This window comes from Convolutriloba macropyga, chromosome 12, assembly GCF_964194025.1.
Source record: "Convolutriloba macropyga chromosome 12, txConMacr16.3, whole genome shotgun sequence".
NCBI classification, from domain to species: Eukaryota; Metazoa; Xenacoelomorpha; order Acoela; family Convolutidae; genus Convolutriloba; species Convolutriloba macropyga.
The window spans coordinates 33,852,060-33,869,159 of record NC_134479.1 but is presented as its reverse complement, the minus strand read 5'-3'; the positions used below and the strand labels follow the sequence as shown (position 1 = coordinate 33,869,159).

Sequence of the window (17,100 nt, the reverse complement as noted above, 5' to 3'; positions counted from 1 at the left end):
ACTCGAGAAACAGTTATTGATAAAAAAGGCACTTCCAATACCATCCAAGTAAAAAAAAGCAACCCAATACATTACAGATTCTGAGGCTTATACATAGATTCTATAGCTTAGAAAACAATATTAAAGAACATAGCCGGCAGATTGCCGGAATAGCTGCGAAAGAATAGACCTGCGTGCCATATAATAGAGATAGAAACAGACACAGATCTAAATTGAAAAAAAAATCGACGCCGCTCAAAAAACTAGGTAAAAAACATTCAGCGATAAATAAAGTTTAATAAAATTCATTCCGCAGAAGCCTCTTATTATGGACCTTTACTGCACATATGAGTTCCTTTGACCTTAAACAAATTCAAATTAAACTTAAGTTTTAAAGTGCAAAAGTCATTTTTAGAGAGGTAAGTCGCGTATGATCAAAATCCAATCACGCAAATAACCTAAAAACTTTCGCTAAATCGAGTGAGAAATGACGTCACGCGCGCAAATGCCGTTAGTGAGAGGAAGAAATCATTCAGAAAATTTGACTTTTTCAGCTTTGCTGCGTGAACAAATGTAAAACGAAAAAAGAGCGTCAGACGACGAAACAAAAAAACATAGCCGGAAGAATTCCGGAAGCGACTCGAAGCACCAAAACTTCACAAAAAGCTGAAGCCATTACCTTTTGTATTAAACCATTAACTCATTGCCTCCGCGGGTCTGATCTAGAAATTGGTGAAATTTAAACCACTGTCACCAAGAGAAAGAAAATGCAGCAAAATTTTATTATTGAAAACGTTTGGTAACGTTAAAAAAGTCTGAAATTTTTAGGATGGTCAAAAAACTGATAGCCTGACAAAATTGACATGGCCATCAATTGCCCTCAGATAATTAACGATTCTAATCTCAAAAAGATCGCGAAAGCAAACGGCAGATAAAAACTTTTCAAAAAAGACAGACAATAATTCGAAATGTTGGAAAAGACTTTCTAGCAAACTCCCAGTACTGCCTTATTTTGAATTAAATCAATTGCAAACCGAAGAAACCAAGATCTAAGGAAAAGCTGAATTCATTCAATTTTTTAACAACTGAAAAAAATCAATATAACGAATACAAAAGTAGGTGCCCGGACAAAACTAGAATGATACAAACGAGAATGTGAACAATGTTAGGAACACCGTAACAAAAAGACCAATTCTTGATTTTTGAAAGTTAAAAACCAAATTTAAAAAAATCAAGAAAAACGAGTACATTTCATTGATCAGCATTCGAGACATAGAAAAGACAACGAGTCATTCGAGACAAGAATCCAACTTGCTGAACAGAATAAAACAAGAAAAAGCAGAATTCAGATATACAAAACAATGAAACATTTTGCAAAAAAGTGGTCAAAAAATATTTAAGACTGCATTTATGAAAATTTATCCGTTTTTTCAAAAACTTAACACCAAAAAATGATTGAATTTTTATTGAAACAAAATTAAAGTCCCTCATGTTCCCAAAAAAAAAAACTATTTCTAGTAATTAAAAGCAAAATACAAACAAAAAACTGAAAAAAAATTGGCAAAAAACTACGAAAATCGGATTAGCAAATGCACAATTTTATAAAACAAAATTACATCGAGGTAGAAAGAGGCATTGAGTATCTGAATTATCAAAGGGAAGTTGCCATATTAACTGATTTTTGACAAAAAACAGCTAAAAGATCCAAAAATGAAGAAATTAATAGAAAAAAAGCCAAAAATTAACTAAAAAATCAAGAAATATGTGCCAATTTCGCATTTGAAACGCAATTTCAGGCTATTCAAAATACTGTGCTATCAATTTCCAGGGTTTATATTTCAACATAGCATCGATTAAAAATTATTTCTACAAAAAAACCAAATTACAAGCAAAAAAACTAGGCCACTTAGACGAAAAAACGGCTAAAAGCGGTTATCTATATGTGCCATTCAGTCAAAAACTACTTTTCAATGTCAAAAAGTCATTCACTAAACGCAGCGCATGATCAAAAAACTTCTCTCGCTCAGAAAAAATTAGTTCACACTGCAATTTTACTCGCTTTCGCTTTTAGGTCAAAACATCGTCTGAACGAATAGTACTTCCGGTAAAAAAAACCTTAAGAAAACCAATACTCCTCTTCGAGTCGTAAATAAAAAACCAAGAGCACCGCAATATAGCTTCGCTCAGCTTACAGCTTCGCGGCTATAATTATCTAACCCAGATAAATGTATAACAAACTAAAGAGTTCTCGCACTAATAATAGTCTGTACAGCCTAGTAAAAGGTTGGACTATCTATTTATAAACGTTTCGGTTGAAGATAACCTATACCATTAAGAAGGAGTAAAAATATCATTCCATGATCATTCTACTGGTGGCATGGGTTCCAGCAAATTCATAGCAACTGACTGACCTTTGCAAAGGAGGAAACATGGTTGTGAAGTGGTCTCCAGTCAACATGCTCAGAATAATCTCCACACCGTCTGCGGCCACAAAGTCACGCTAAAACCTCTGACATGAGTACCTTCATTAATTAAGAAACTAATTTATCCTGACCTAGTTTGATACAAAAATGAATGTTATTCAACACAAAAAAACTCGAGTTCAATTTATTCGAAGGCATTACAACCAAATACAATTTTAATAGGATTAGACAGCTCATTGCTGTCTCTATAAGCACCCAAATAAGAAATAATTTGCCTCGGATCCTGTATATTCTACCACGAAATATCCTGTCTCAGAACATTCACATAGCAATGAAAAAATCTTGAAACAAACTTACCCTGAATTGCACGGCCGCAGCTACGAAGGGTTCTGACGATGGTAGCAACAAACAATGAAGCACCTCCAAATAATAGAGCACCTGATTTGGAGATTTGCAACTCAGAAACAGTGACGTCACAGATGGCATCAGTGACTGATGGTGATGACTCTGATCTTCCGAATCAGACGAGCAAGCATGATCCGCGCAAACCTCCCGGATGCGATCTACAACATGGGAATCGCAGGGCAGAATTGATATCAAATTTCGTATTGACCGAAACAGTTGCGTTGACCTTTTTCGGTCAATGCAAACGTCATCATCGTCATTGATATTAGTTTGTCCAACGGTTCCCCCAACGTCGTCAATATCACGGGATCCAACACTTACTGACGACGATTCAGGGGTTCCTGCTTCTTGACTGGTTCTCGCGACCCAGTCAGCAACCATCAGTAAAAGCTGAACATGTTCATTCTGTTGACTGAATATAGTAGACGGCAGCAAGCTTTCAGCGTTCTCGATATTTCCGGAGTTCTGATTCTGACTTCCTGTGGATCTCGATGAAGATGCCAGACCCCCAGAGGAATCAACCGGGTCATCATCTTCGTCACTCGAAAGCGCCAGGGCTGTGGACGTAGACGCGGCTCCAGATCCACAAAGGGCCAAACTGGGCGAACAGGACATAACTTTCGCCAAAACCAGACTTCGCTGGTTCAAGTTGTAGCTGCCCAATGTTGTCGAGTCGAGTGTCGGCTCAATAATTGTATTGCTGAACCCGATTTCACAAATTGCATTTAAAGGTGTAAAATGAAACTTCTGCAAAATTAATTTTCGCAAATTTCCAACCGTGGCGTTCGCGTGCGTTGCTACTGAAAAATCATCCATTTGTTTATTAGAATTCATAATTCGAACAATTAATACCAAATATTTTCCGCTGTTAGCCCGATTCAATGCAACACATTTGCGCTCGGCTTGATGCAAAGAATCTGTTTTCGAAATGAATTCACGTAATGCAGTTAACACTCGGATCATTCTGATTTTGAAATTCTCTAGCTGATTTTTATTTTCTGAATTATCGTCTGAAACATTCTTCGCAGACATGAAAAACTGTTTGAACCAGTTCATACATTGACTAATAAATTCGTGATAAATTTTAACCGCTTGTGATTTGAGTTGCGGTGATAAACTAGTATAAGTTTCGATCAAAATTTGAACCGCTTTTGATGCTAAATCGTCGTTACAACTAACAATTATTTGCCAGAGATAATAGAAACCAATCAAATTTGTATCCATCAAAACAAAACCGTGTTTATTTCTCGATGTTCTCCGTAATTTATTTGCTCTGTAATTTACAAACTTGAAAAAGTGCTCGAAACATTCGACGCCCTCGTGGCATAGCAATGTTGCTTCGAGTTTCAAAACTTTCTCTGTGAAAAATTGCTGGCATATTTCCGGATCCAAATCCGGTTCGTCTTCGCCGATCAATTTCGAAAACCATCGAAAGCAACATTGGCGATCTTCATCAAAAATTGAATTTTCACACAAACAACACCAGATATCAACAGCCTGCGCTAAACATAGCCAAAGTTGACCATCCTTTAGGACAAAACAGAGAAAATTCAAGCGTTCTTCAACTTGCTCTAAATGCGAATACCGATTTCCTTTCGCTCTAACATTTGGGTTCATTTCTGTAATTTGCCCAATTTCTATGAAGTACTTTTTCCTCTGCATATATTCTGTTAGACTATTAGCTACCACTGTAACTAGCCCGTGTTTCTCCTGTATTCTATTAATTAACTTATCACGAAAATTTAAATTAGAAACTCTTGATTGGGAAAAGTTATTTTGTGACGAATTTGATAACGAATTGCTTTCGGGAAACTGTCGACAAATTAGTCGGATCATTCGCAGCGATAAAATCACCCAATCATCGTTAGTCGGACTTTTTAACTGATCAATAAACGCTTCAATCCACATGACTTTCTGTTGGTCTCGGTTTTGAGAAACGCTGCAGTCGAGAATTTTGATATGAGCACATAATGCTAGATCAACTATTTCAGCGGCTGAATTTTCTTCGCTTTTCGCTAACGTCCACAAAAGAGACAAAACTTTTTCGGCCATTTCACCCTTTTTATCATCTTCGGCTAGTTTTCGTATTAACGACAATAACTTTTCACGTTGTTTCCGGCTATTCGCGCTATGCCAACTTTCTTTAAATTTTGTAAAAAGATGATCTAATTGTTCGGCGGAAAAATCCCACGCCAACTTTGTTAATAATTCGTGAACATTTTTAGCAATTGCTTCGTGTTTACCGACTTGAGCGTTCCATGTGGAATCTAAATCTTTCATCGTTAGTGTTTTCTCTTTGATAGCAAATCGGATGATTTTTTCGAGCTTGTCAACGTATTGTGGCTGGTGTAAGTTGTCACGTAGAACTATTGTTAGGACATCATTTTCTGACAACCAGTTCTAAATAAACAGAAAACCTTCAGAATTGGCAAAAACACTGAGAGAATTGTTTTGCAAGAATAAATTTCGTTTCTCCTTTACTGTGAGAGCTATATGTTCAATACTATGGTAATGTTTCTTTGCCGACGAAATAATTATCTGCTCACCTTAAAAACGACCACTCAAAAAGTCAAGACAACATACTATATGATCATAAAACAATCGCCTAACCTCAGAATTTCTTGGAGGGATTGAGAAGAGTTTATCATTCACCGAAAATACTTCTACCACAGTAAAATTGAACCTCATAAGCAGTTTCCGCAACTCGCACAATTAGAGAATAGTAAGGCTCTATTCTGCCCCCAGTCTTTTTATGACATTACAAATTATGATTGTTTCGTTATATGGCAAGTTACTACTTAAAATAGAATTTTCGCCTGGGGGTCTAAGAGTTAAACCCACTAAGCTGGAGGGGGCGGGGACACAACAGATCCAAACTGTACAGTTAGTTCATATCACTTCATTATTTATCCATTTATCTCTTAGAAAAACGTACAACCAAATCATTTAGACGCAAAAAAAAAAACGATCGACCGAGAACTGCATTAAAAGGGCCCAAGTAATTTCAATTTTTTTTTCAAAGCAAAAAATAACCTAAGTAACTCCTTTAAAAAATTAAAAGATTACCGAAAAATAGCCGCCCCTGACGCGCTTGATGCACATCGTGATTGAAACAGAAAAAGAAAAAAGGAGATAAATTGACCATTTTTTTCGATTTTTTTCAGTGTCAAAAGTGTTCTGATGCGGCGTGCAGTTTCAGTTTGATTCAATAACTATACTTAATACTGCTTCTAAACTGAAAGCTAATAAGCCAATGTCAGCTAGCAAACCCTCTAATGAACTTTAATAATCTAATTCTCAAAGACTTAATGACCGGGCTTTATCGGTTTTTTTTCGTCTCTTTTGATATTGATCTTTTCGCCTTGACTGTATTTACTATCTTGCTTAATTCATTGAGTGAATGGATTTAAAAACCATTCAGTTGAAACAGTGAGTGAGGTAAGTCAGAAGAAAACGTGAAAGTCGTGCCTTATGTAAAACAAAAAACGTGACCAAAAGGTAAAGCGAATAAAAAACATAGCACGACAAGTCTTGACGCACAATTCAAAGAATTTTCATTGACTAAACAAAAAACAAGACCTAGAACAGACAATGAGTGAATTGAGAAAACCATTTCTAAAAAATCAGATCAAAATAAAAAAAAACAGAAAATCAACGTAAAAATGCCGCATGTGAACAAAAAACCATTAGCGAGAAATGGAAACTTGGTTCAAACAAAAACCTAGGTCTAGAATGAACTATGAATGGATTGCGAAAACCACTTAAGAATAAATCCGATCTAAAAAATTGAAAAAAAAACAGTAAGAAATTAAAGTGAAATTGCCGCATGTGAACAAAAAAACCACTACCGAGAAAGCGAATTTTTGTTCAAACACCGTATTCTTACTCTACGTTAAAATTAGAGCGAAAAAATTTCACGCCGCAAAACCACTCGCTTTTTTGCTCCACTTCCTGTTTCGGCGTGACAAAAATCACTACTCCAATTTGACTTCAAAAATCATGAAAATGTCTGACCAGATCTTAAAAAAAAGACATCGCTCCAGTGCAATTCAAATTCTTTGAATTGCAAAAAGGAGAGTGCCTAGATAATAGCCGTTGAGAGGCTGACGGCGGCTATTCAAAAGAATATAATCGAGGTTCTATTGATTTACGGCACCTTCAATCCCACACTTCAAAAATCATTGTTAATCATATTTGGGAAAAATAGCTGAAACCCCTATTGCCGCGATATCATTGCTCACGTCTTCCACACCAATACCCTTTTCCATAAAGAAAATTCAGAACTCTTTGAACAAGTGAAGAAAAATTACCTATAAACGGCTTGGAAGGAAAGAAAATTTGGGAAAAGTTGAGTTTTTTGTACCACGTCATTTTGTACCACGCCACTGTCATAGCCTCGACTGCAAATTTAATTAAAAGATCGTTGTTTTTGCGAGCATTGAATTTCTTTCATGTTTTTAAGAATTAAGCTCAAATACTAGTTTTTTATTGGCACCGAATAAATCAAAAATCCAATTTGTTAGCTTCGGTCAAAAGTTAAATTACAATACTTAATTCAGCTTCTAATAAACTATACTTAATTCGGCTTCTAATAAACTATACTTACTTCAGCTTCTAAACTTCAAGCTATTAAGCTTAATGCTAATGTCAGCTACCAATCACTCTAATGAAATTGAAACATAACCAACTAACATCGGGCGAGTTGCTCTCAAAAGAACCGGCGAGCGGTTGGCGTCGTCAGTAGTTAGCCACGGTTTAGTGAGGCTAGCTTTAGCTTGATTCGACTATGCAACTTTTAGTTTTCTAGCCTTGTTAGTAAATAAACAAAATAAAAGCTGATTTTCAAAAATTTGCAATAAAAATGTAAAGTTTAAAAGAAAAGCTTCCAAATTTTGCTGTAAAATTCTTCACAACTATTTTTTGTCGCCGGAGTTATGACAAAAAACCCATCTGCGAGATTTGAAAAGCTTCCTTGGCCAGAAAGCAAAAGGACAAAAAAAAACTTTGAAAACAATCGCAAATTTTAACAAAATCTTGCAAGAAATCAAGATATCAAAATCTTCAAAAACATTTCATTGTCTCAAGAGACTATCACGTAACTCTATTTCAAGCTTTAAATAGTTTCACTGGCTCATAAAAATCCATGAACTTGGAACAAAAATTTGAAAAATATTGCTAAAGCTAGAGTTATTAAAATATTGATAACGATTCTATTAACTCTAGAACCTGTGAGACAGCTTATCATCAAACCTTGGAGGAGCTCCCTAGGACCCTGGTGTCGGTAAAACGATGAAAAAATTTAAAAGATGAAAAAAATTTGAAAACATAACAAATTATTTTAAAATTTCTGCTATTAAAATCTTGAAGATTCCATTAAATCTAGACGCTATGCAGTAACCTATAATCTAACCCTAGGGGAGGTTTGTGGCTCTTGAGGCTGGAAAAACCTAAAAAAATGTCAAAATTTCAAAAAAACTCAAGAAATTTTAAAGAAAATTTGCATTAAAAAAGCTGCTAAAATTTGTGTTAATTAAAGTTGAAAACTAATCCATGACCAGAAAACATTTTCAAGTACCTTATTCTCAAATCCTAACGGAGATTTTCTGTTAGGCTGAAAAACCTGGATAATGACAATAAATATCAAAAAGATAAAAAAAAAATTAAAAAAAATAAAAACGCTAAAAACGCTAATTTGTTGAAATCTTGAAAAACATTGCATTACATTTGGAAACTAGCGAGTAACCTATCGTCAAGATCTAAAGGAGGTTCCTCGGCTCTTGAGGCTGGAGAAACCTAAAAACCGACAAAAATTTTCAAAAAACTGAAAAAATGCAAGTTTTATCCAACAAATCGCTGAAATTTGTCATATTAAAAAATTGAAAGCTATTCTATGGCAAACGAAATGTTTTCCGTTACTTATTATCAAAACCCTAAGGACGTTTTCGGGCCAAAGCGTCTGGAAAGACGTGAATAATGAAAAATAAATGTCAAAAACATCAAAAAATTTGCACGTTTTGTCAAAAAAAATGCCGAAATTCGTGATAATAGAATGTTGAAACCATTCCACTACCACTGGAAACTATGCAGTAACCTATTATAAAACCCTAGAGGAGCTTCGTTGACACCTAGGGCTGTAAGAACTCAAAAAATGCAAAAAGTTTCAAAAAGCTTGAAAAAATTGTGTTTCCAAAACAGTTTGAGCTGAAACAGAGCTGAAAGACTCTAAGAGCACTTAATGCCCGCTGGGCGGTACCTGTTTATCCCGTTTTTGATGACGAAAAGTCAAAAGCGTCAGGCGAAAAATCGGTCAAGCGAAAAATCGCATAACAAAGGCCGACAGGACTAATATAATTGCCACAAACTTCGTTTGAGAGCAATTAATAACAAAATGCTTTATGATTTAATGAGCGGGCATTATCGGTTTATCCCATTTCTTTTGATATCGCTCTTCTGCCATTGACTGTATTTACTAGATTGCGTAATTAAATGCGTTAAAGAATTTAAAATCCATTCAGTTGAAACAGTGAGGTAAGAAGTCAAGCGTGAAAATCGTGAAAATGTAAAACGAAAAACTTGATCAAAAGGTAAAGCGAATTAAAAAAGTAGAGCACCTAAATAATAGCCGTTGACTGTGGCGATTAATAAAACATACCCGGCAGAATGTCGGAAAATAGCCGCCGTTGATTCCAATAAGCATGATTGGGATTGAAATAACAGAAGATATTGAAAAAAAAAAGATTTTTGTTGAAAAACATTTTTATAAGTCCGATTTATTTTGATGGCATTTCGTGGTTGAACATACTTCTGTTTTAGAGAGATTCTACAGGGGCTACTATCAATACCAATAAGCATTAGAGATGGTAACTAAGACTTATAGGAACGACGTTCAATTAGCGGGCATCTAAAATTGGGCTTTATGGGTTTATCCCGTTTCTATTTCTGACCTCAATTTTTTATACTGGTTTTGTTCATGTTGAATTGCTTTGCTGAGCAACTGATGTTCAAAATCACAGAGAAACTAGTCAAAAAGATTTCACGCAAAATGTTGAAAAGGCGGCAAAATGAGGTAAAGCGAAACATTTTTTTATTCGACGAAGTAAAAAAACATAGCAGGACAAGTCCTGACGTACAATTCAAAGAATTTTCATTGACTAAACAGAAAAACTAGACCCAGAATGGACTATGAGTGAATTGAGAAAACCATTTTAAAAAAATCAGATCAAAAAATTAAAAAAAAAAACAAAAAATCAATGTCAAAGAGCCGCATGTGAACAAAAAAACCACTAGCGAGAAATGAAAATTTAATTCAAACAAAAAACTAGGCCTAGAATGAGCTGTGAAATGATTGGGAAACCATTTAGAAAAAAATCCGATCCAGAAAATCGAAAAAAACAGTAAAAATCAGAGTGAAATTGCCGCATGTGAACAAAAAACCACTACCGAATTTTTGTTCAAACACCATTTTCGCACTCTACTTTAAAATTAGAGCGAACAAAATTCACGCCGCAAAACCACTCGCTTTTTCGCTCCATTTCCTGTTTCGGCGTGACCAAAATCTCTACTCCAATTTGACTTCAAAAATCATGAAAATGTGTGAACAGATCTTAAAAAAAAAAAAAACATAGCCGGAAGAATTCCGGAAACGACTCAAAGTAGAAATCTGACTATTCTCACTAATCAGATGCATCACCAGCATATTACCAACCAACAGACATTGTAACCAATTCACAAAACATAGCTGGCAGATTGCCAGAAAATAGCCGCAATAGATTCGTAGATCGGCAGTCTAAAAAAAACAGTAAAAAAGACAGACCAAAAAAATTCGTCTTTTCATTGAAGGCTGATCTGTTATATTTTGATTAAAAATCTGTATAAGTTATTGCTGCCTCTATTAGCTGATCTCAAATAACCTTCATTTAGAGTGATACACACCCATTTGACCTTATCTCTTTGAGTTAAAGTAAATAAAAGTCAATTTCAAAGTGAGGAAGTCATTTTTGAGAGTGAGGTAAGTCAAGTGTGACCAAAAATTTAATCACGCGCATGAACAAAAAAACTCGCTCCACTAAGAGCGAAAAATGACGTCACACATGCAATTCAGTTGAAATTGCATGAACGAATGAACAAAAAATGGCTGTGACGTCATATGGTCGTAACAAAAATCATAACGACGAAATAAAAAAAACCAAGAGAAGGCCAATAATAGCCTCAGCTATCGCTGTGCGGCTATTAATAAAAGACTGGAGAAGTGGAAACTTGACAAAGAACAAAAGCAAAAAATAATATTCTCTAAAAATCCAAACAAAATTCTCTACAAAAAGATAACATGCAGCTTCCTATCCATAACTCATAGAAATCAATTAGTTATATATTTGGCTTGATCAATCGCCCACCTAGTACTTGCAGAGAAACGTTGAACAACAAACTAAAAAAAGACTAAGAAAAACTCTTTAACGAATTAGAGTTTTGTATAATTTGTTGAAATGAAAACTGCCCTGCTAAGCCTTCAAGTGCAAAATCATAGAATCAACACCTACAAAAATGCTCCTAATTGGGAAAAATTTAAAAACAAAAAAACATTAAATTGGAAGAAATAGGCAAAAAACTTAGAAAAAAGACAAAAAGTGGCCAAAATTTGTTCTGATTTACTCGATTTTCTTTAACAAAAACAACTCAAAACTATTATCAATCAAAATGAGAGACATCCAAAAGAGCTACAACAACTGAATTCCACTAGAAAACTCCCCAAATGCTATCAAAGGTTGAGGAAGAAAAGAAACGACATTTAAAACCAAATTGAACAAAAAAAAACGAGAAAAAGTAAGGTGTTTTTTTTAATTTTACAAGAAAAAATAAAGCCAAATAAAGTTACTTTGAGCAAATAGAGCAAAGAATTTCTCAAGAAATAATGGGCAAGTCATAACAAGCTAAAAAAAATTGTCTACGATTGAAAAAAAAACGAAAAAAAGCAAAAAATAAAAAAGTGGTTAAAAAATTTTCTATTTTTCTTCAGAAAAAAATGTTTTATACCAACAAAATTGTAATCAATTTATTTCCTTGATATTCTTTGGGCAACGAGCTTCTATGCAAATTGCACTTAACGCAGTAAAACAAAACAAAAGGCCAAAATACAATAAATTTCGTCGAAAAATCAGCAAAACTGATCAAAAACCTCCAAATTTGCATAAAACTCCAATTAACTACTTGAAACCTTCAATTCCTTTCAGAACGAGCCCAAATCCAATACAATATCAAAATCAGACCTCATAAACAAGAAAAATTGCAAAAAACTGCTTTGAAAAGCCGCATGTGAACAAAAAAATTTCGCTCGCTCAGAGAAAATTTTTTCACACATCAATTTCTCGCTCTCTCAAAAACAGCGGTATGAACAAAAAACCACTCTCTTTTCGCTCCGCTCTTCGCTTTTGTTCAGCAACCAAATCACTCCAAATATTTTCACGCGTTTCATTTCCCGCTTAAAAATTTACTCAAATAAAATTGATTAAAAAAAAAACATAGCCGGAAGAATTCCGGAAACGACTCGAAGTAGAAATCTGACTATTCTCACTAATCAGATGCATCACCAGCAATATACCAATCGACAGACATTGTAACCAATTCACAAAGAAAAGACTGGAGAAAAGGAAACTTGACAAAGAACAAAAGAAAAAATAATATTCCCTAAAAATCCAAACAAAATTCTCTACAAAAAGATAACATGCAGCTTCCCATCCATAACTCATAGAAATCAATTAGTTATATATTTGGCTAGATCAATCGCCCACCTAGTACTTGCAGAGAAACGTTAAACAACAAACTAAAAAAAGACTAAGAAAAACTCTTTAACGAATTAGTTTTGTATAATTTGTTTAAATGAAAACTGCCCTGCTAAGCCTTCAAGTGCAAATTCATAGAATCAACACCTACAAAAATGCTCCTCATTGAGAAAAAGTTACCAATAAAAAAAACATTAAATTGGAAGAAATAGGCAAAAAACTTAGGAAAAAGACAAAAAGTGGCCAAAATTTGATCTGATTTACTCGATTTTCTTTAACAAAAACAACTCAAAACTATTATCAATCAAAATGAGAGACATCCAAAAGAGCTACAACAACTGAAATCCACTAGAAAACTCGCCAAATGCTATCAAGGGTTGAGGAAGAATAGAAACGACATTTAAAACCAAATTGAACAAAAAAAACGAGAAAACGTAAGGTGTTTTTTAAATATTACAAGAAAAAATAAAGCCAAATAAAGTTACTTTGAGCAAATAGAGCAATGAAATGCTCGCGAAATAATGGGCAAGTCATAACAAGCTAAAAAAATTGTGTACGATTGAAAAAAAAACTAAAAAAAGCAAAAAATTTAAAAAGTGGTTAAAAAATTCTCTATTTTTCTGTCATTTTTCTTCAGAAAAAAATGTTTTATACCAACAAAATTGTAATCAATTTATATCCCTGATATTCTTTGAGTAACGAGCTTCTATGCAAATTGCACTTAAAGCAGTAAAACAAAAAAAAGGCAAAAATACAATAAATTTCGTCGAAAAATAAGCAAAACTGATCAAAAACCTCCATAAATTTGCATAAAACTCAAATTAACTAGTTGAAACCTTCAATTACTATCAGAACGAGCTCAAATACAATACAATATCATAATCAGACCTCATAAACAAGAAAAATTGCAAAAAAAACTGCTTTTAAAAGCCGCACGTGAACAAAAAAATTTCGCTCGCTCGCTCAGAGAAAATTTTTTCACACATCAATTTCTCGCTCTCAAAAACAGCGGTATGAACAAAAAACCACTCTCTTTTCGCTCCGCTCTTCACTTTTGTTCAGCAACCAAATCACTCCAAATTTTTTCACGCGTTTCATTTCCCGCTTAAAAATTCACTCCAATAAAATTGATTAAAAAAAAAAGGACTTCTCCAATACTCCTCTTCGAGTCATAATAAAAAGGACTTCTCCAATACTCCTCTTCGAGTCGTAATAAAAAAAGACAGCGCCCCAATACAATTCAAATTCTTTGAATTGTAAAAAAAAAAATAGGAGCGCTATAATAGCCGGCTGAGAAGATGAGGGCGGCTATTAATTATATGTAAGAACCAAGAAGTCAAGCGTGAATAGAAAACCACTAGAACTGACTACATTTAAAATGCTAATTGGACTAACAGGATCAATATAATCGCTACAATTTTGGTTTGAGGTTACTTGTAAGCTAAAGCTGGCATATTAATGAGAAATTCCAAGATTAAACTAACAGCAAGTTTTTTGGACGGAATAGAATCGATGGAAAGCAAACTGTTGCTGTTATAGAATGACGAATTTGCGGAATCAAATCCATTCGATCCCGAAGGTGTGGCAGATTGCAACATCTTGTTAATCTCAATGAGCGCGTTCATCTTCCCGTTAAAGGACGAAACCCTCAGCAACCGCAAAATCATCTCTAGTCGGACACCTGTGACGTCAATTGACGCCTCATCAAAAACTAAACTAGCATTTTGTTCCGATGCCGAGTTGCTAGAATTCCGATTGGAGGCGATCATTAGTTGCCGTTGGATTCGCTTCATGGCTGTCAAAATTGTGGAAATGTGGTCATTTTTAGTCTCAGAGGATGTTTTCGATTCCTTTTTCAAGTCGGCGTCTGAGAGACTTAGAAGATAGTCTTTTGCAATTGAGAGGATGGGAAGGAAGAAAGTTGTAACACACGAGTACGTCAGCACCTAAAAATAACAAGATAATAACACGTAATCTTTATTAGTGCTCTGATGACATAATAGAAAATTTGCAAAAGGTAGTCAAAAATGATCTGTTCAAATATGAAAGCAATGAAAGCTAAAACTTTCACGAAAAAATCTTTTGATTGCACAAAACCTTGCCAAATTTTCATAATTGTGTCCAACAAACATTTTCCGCAATTTGAGATTCGATAATTAAGGGTTTGCTGAATTTTTTCTTTTCAGCTATGTTGTTTTGACACATGTTAATTAAGGCCACAGATGACTTCAATTACGGCTATTTAAAGTAATTTCTAACTACATGTTTGCCTGCGAATCAGAATGTGCGTAATTCAACAATTGAAACAACCAAAGAAAACATAGCCAGCAGATAGCCTCCGTTGACGCGCATGATGGCCATCGGGATTGAAACGGAAAAAGAGATAAACTGCCCAAATTTTTTTTTCTGTCAAATTTTTTCAGTGTCAAAAAGTGTCCTAATTTTGCGTGCAGTTTCAGATTGATTCTATAACTCTCAATGAATTAATGACCGGGCTTTATCGGTTTATCGTCTCTTTTGATTTTGATCTTTTGACTTTGACAGTATTCACCACATTGCGTAATTGAATGCTTGAAAGAATTTAGAATCCATTCAGCTGAAACAGTGAATTAGGTAAGTCAGAAGTCAAACGTGAAAATCGTGTCTTATTGAAACGAAAAACGTGATCAAAAGGAAAAGCGAATTGAAAAACATAAGACAAGTCCTGAAATAAACTCCAAGTAATTGAATGAAGCACTGAGAAGTGCTCTAATTGACCAGCAGGCCAATTGAATAATGCCAGCCAACAAAATAAAAAAAAACTAAAAATATACTCATTGCTAAAACTCAAGCTTTTACCCTGAAGGCAAAATTTGATCCCTTTAAAAACACCTATTTCAAAAATATATGTTCAAAACCAATTTTTGTTTCTGAAATTGGTTCAGTATTATATCTGCAAGTCCTGCCAAAAACTCATGGGCCCTTGAAGATCGATTAACTCAGAAAATGACATAAAACTCAAAAAAAAAATTGACATCAATTGCAAACTTTAAAAAAAATTGCTGAAAATTGTGATATCAATATCTTGAGAACCATTTCTGGGTCTCTAAAGGATATCCAGCAACCCAATTCCAAGCCTTAAAAAACTAATTGGCTCAAAGACCGATAGACTAGGTAAAAGACAATAACTTTTGAAAAAAATTTCAAAATATATTAAAAAACGAACTTCGTTCTAATAAAATGTTGAAAACCATTCCATTGCCGCAATCAATTATGTAATAGCATACTATAAAAACCGGGAGGAGTTTAACAGGCTACTGACGCAAGAAAAACAATAAAAAACAAATCTTATCGAACAAAACTTCAAAAACTCGAAATCTTAAATTATTGGAAACAATTCCATTGACACTAACAACCATGCAGTAACTTTTTATCAGACCGTTGGATAGGTTTTCTGGCCCTTGAGGCTGTACAAAAATCAAAAATCGACACATTTCAGGAAAACTTGAAAAAAAATGCTAAAACTTGACCCAACCATTCCATTGTTACTAGAGAGTATGCAGCGCCCTATTATCAAACCTTAAAGGAGATTTCAATGCCCCTGAAAAACTGAATAAAATACAAATTTTATCAAAAAAACTTCAAAAACTCGAAATCTTAAATTTTTGGAAACAATTCCATTGACACTAACAACCATGCAGTATTTTTTTATCAGACCGTTGGATAGGTTTTCTGGCCCTTGAGGCTGTACAAAAATCTAAAATCGACACATTTCAGGAAAACTTGAAAAAAAATGCTAAAACTTGACCCAACCATTCCATTGTTACTAGAGAGTATGCAGCGCCCTATTATCAAACCTTAAAGGAGATTTCAATGCCCCTGAAAAACTGAATAAAATACAAATTTTATCAAAAAAACTTCAAAAACTCGAAATCTTAAATTTTTGGAAACAATTCCATTGACACTAACAACCATGCAGTATTTTTTTATCAGACCGTTGGATAGGTTTTCTGGCCCTTGAGGCTGTACAAAAATCTAAAATGTACACATTTTAGGAAAACTTGAAAAAAATGCTAAAACTCGACCCAACCATTCCATTGTTACTAGAAAGTATGCGGCGCCCTATTATCAAACCTTAAAGGAGATTCAATGCCCCTGAGGATGAAAAACTCAAAAAATGAAAATGCTAAAATTAGTATTACTTTGCGTGTTTGTTAGATAGTTTGCGTGTTTTTATATAGTTCATAAAAAAGTCACAACAAGCAATTTTGAGTCGCAAAAGACCTTCATCAACTTTTTAAAAACTTCAACCTAAGACTAATCAAACAAAAACTCAAAAAATCACAAAAAACAAGAAAAATTTCACCATTTTGAGCTCAAAACTCCTAAAAACGACCATTTAACATTAAATTAAGGCCATCCCAGCATCTGCACGACTCTAAGCACTTGGAGGACTACTAAAGCCCACTTTGGTCCTCTATTGAAACTTAATGCCCACTGGGCTTTACCGATTTATTGCGTTTTGAAAAATCAAAGTC

The 17,100-nt window shown here is 34.3% G+C and overlaps 1 protein-coding gene across 1 annotated transcript in view; it reads right to left on the bottom strand.

The window, feature by feature from the left end:
* LOC142350337 (ubiquitin carboxyl-terminal hydrolase 9X-like) overlaps window positions 1-17,100 on the bottom strand; it is an 81,098-nt gene that overhangs the window by 51,338 nt on the left and 12,660 nt on the right. Inside the window, exons 6-8 of the mRNA XM_075402170.1 lie at window positions 14,068-14,529; window positions 2,760-5,207; window positions 2,391-2,479 (exon numbers count right to left, since the gene is read on the bottom strand). Of these exons, the coding sequence (XP_075258285.1) occupies window positions 2,391-2,479; window positions 2,760-5,207; window positions 14,068-14,529 (2,999 nt within the window). The remainder of the gene's footprint in view (window positions 1-2,390; window positions 2,480-2,759; window positions 5,208-14,067; window positions 14,530-17,100) is intronic.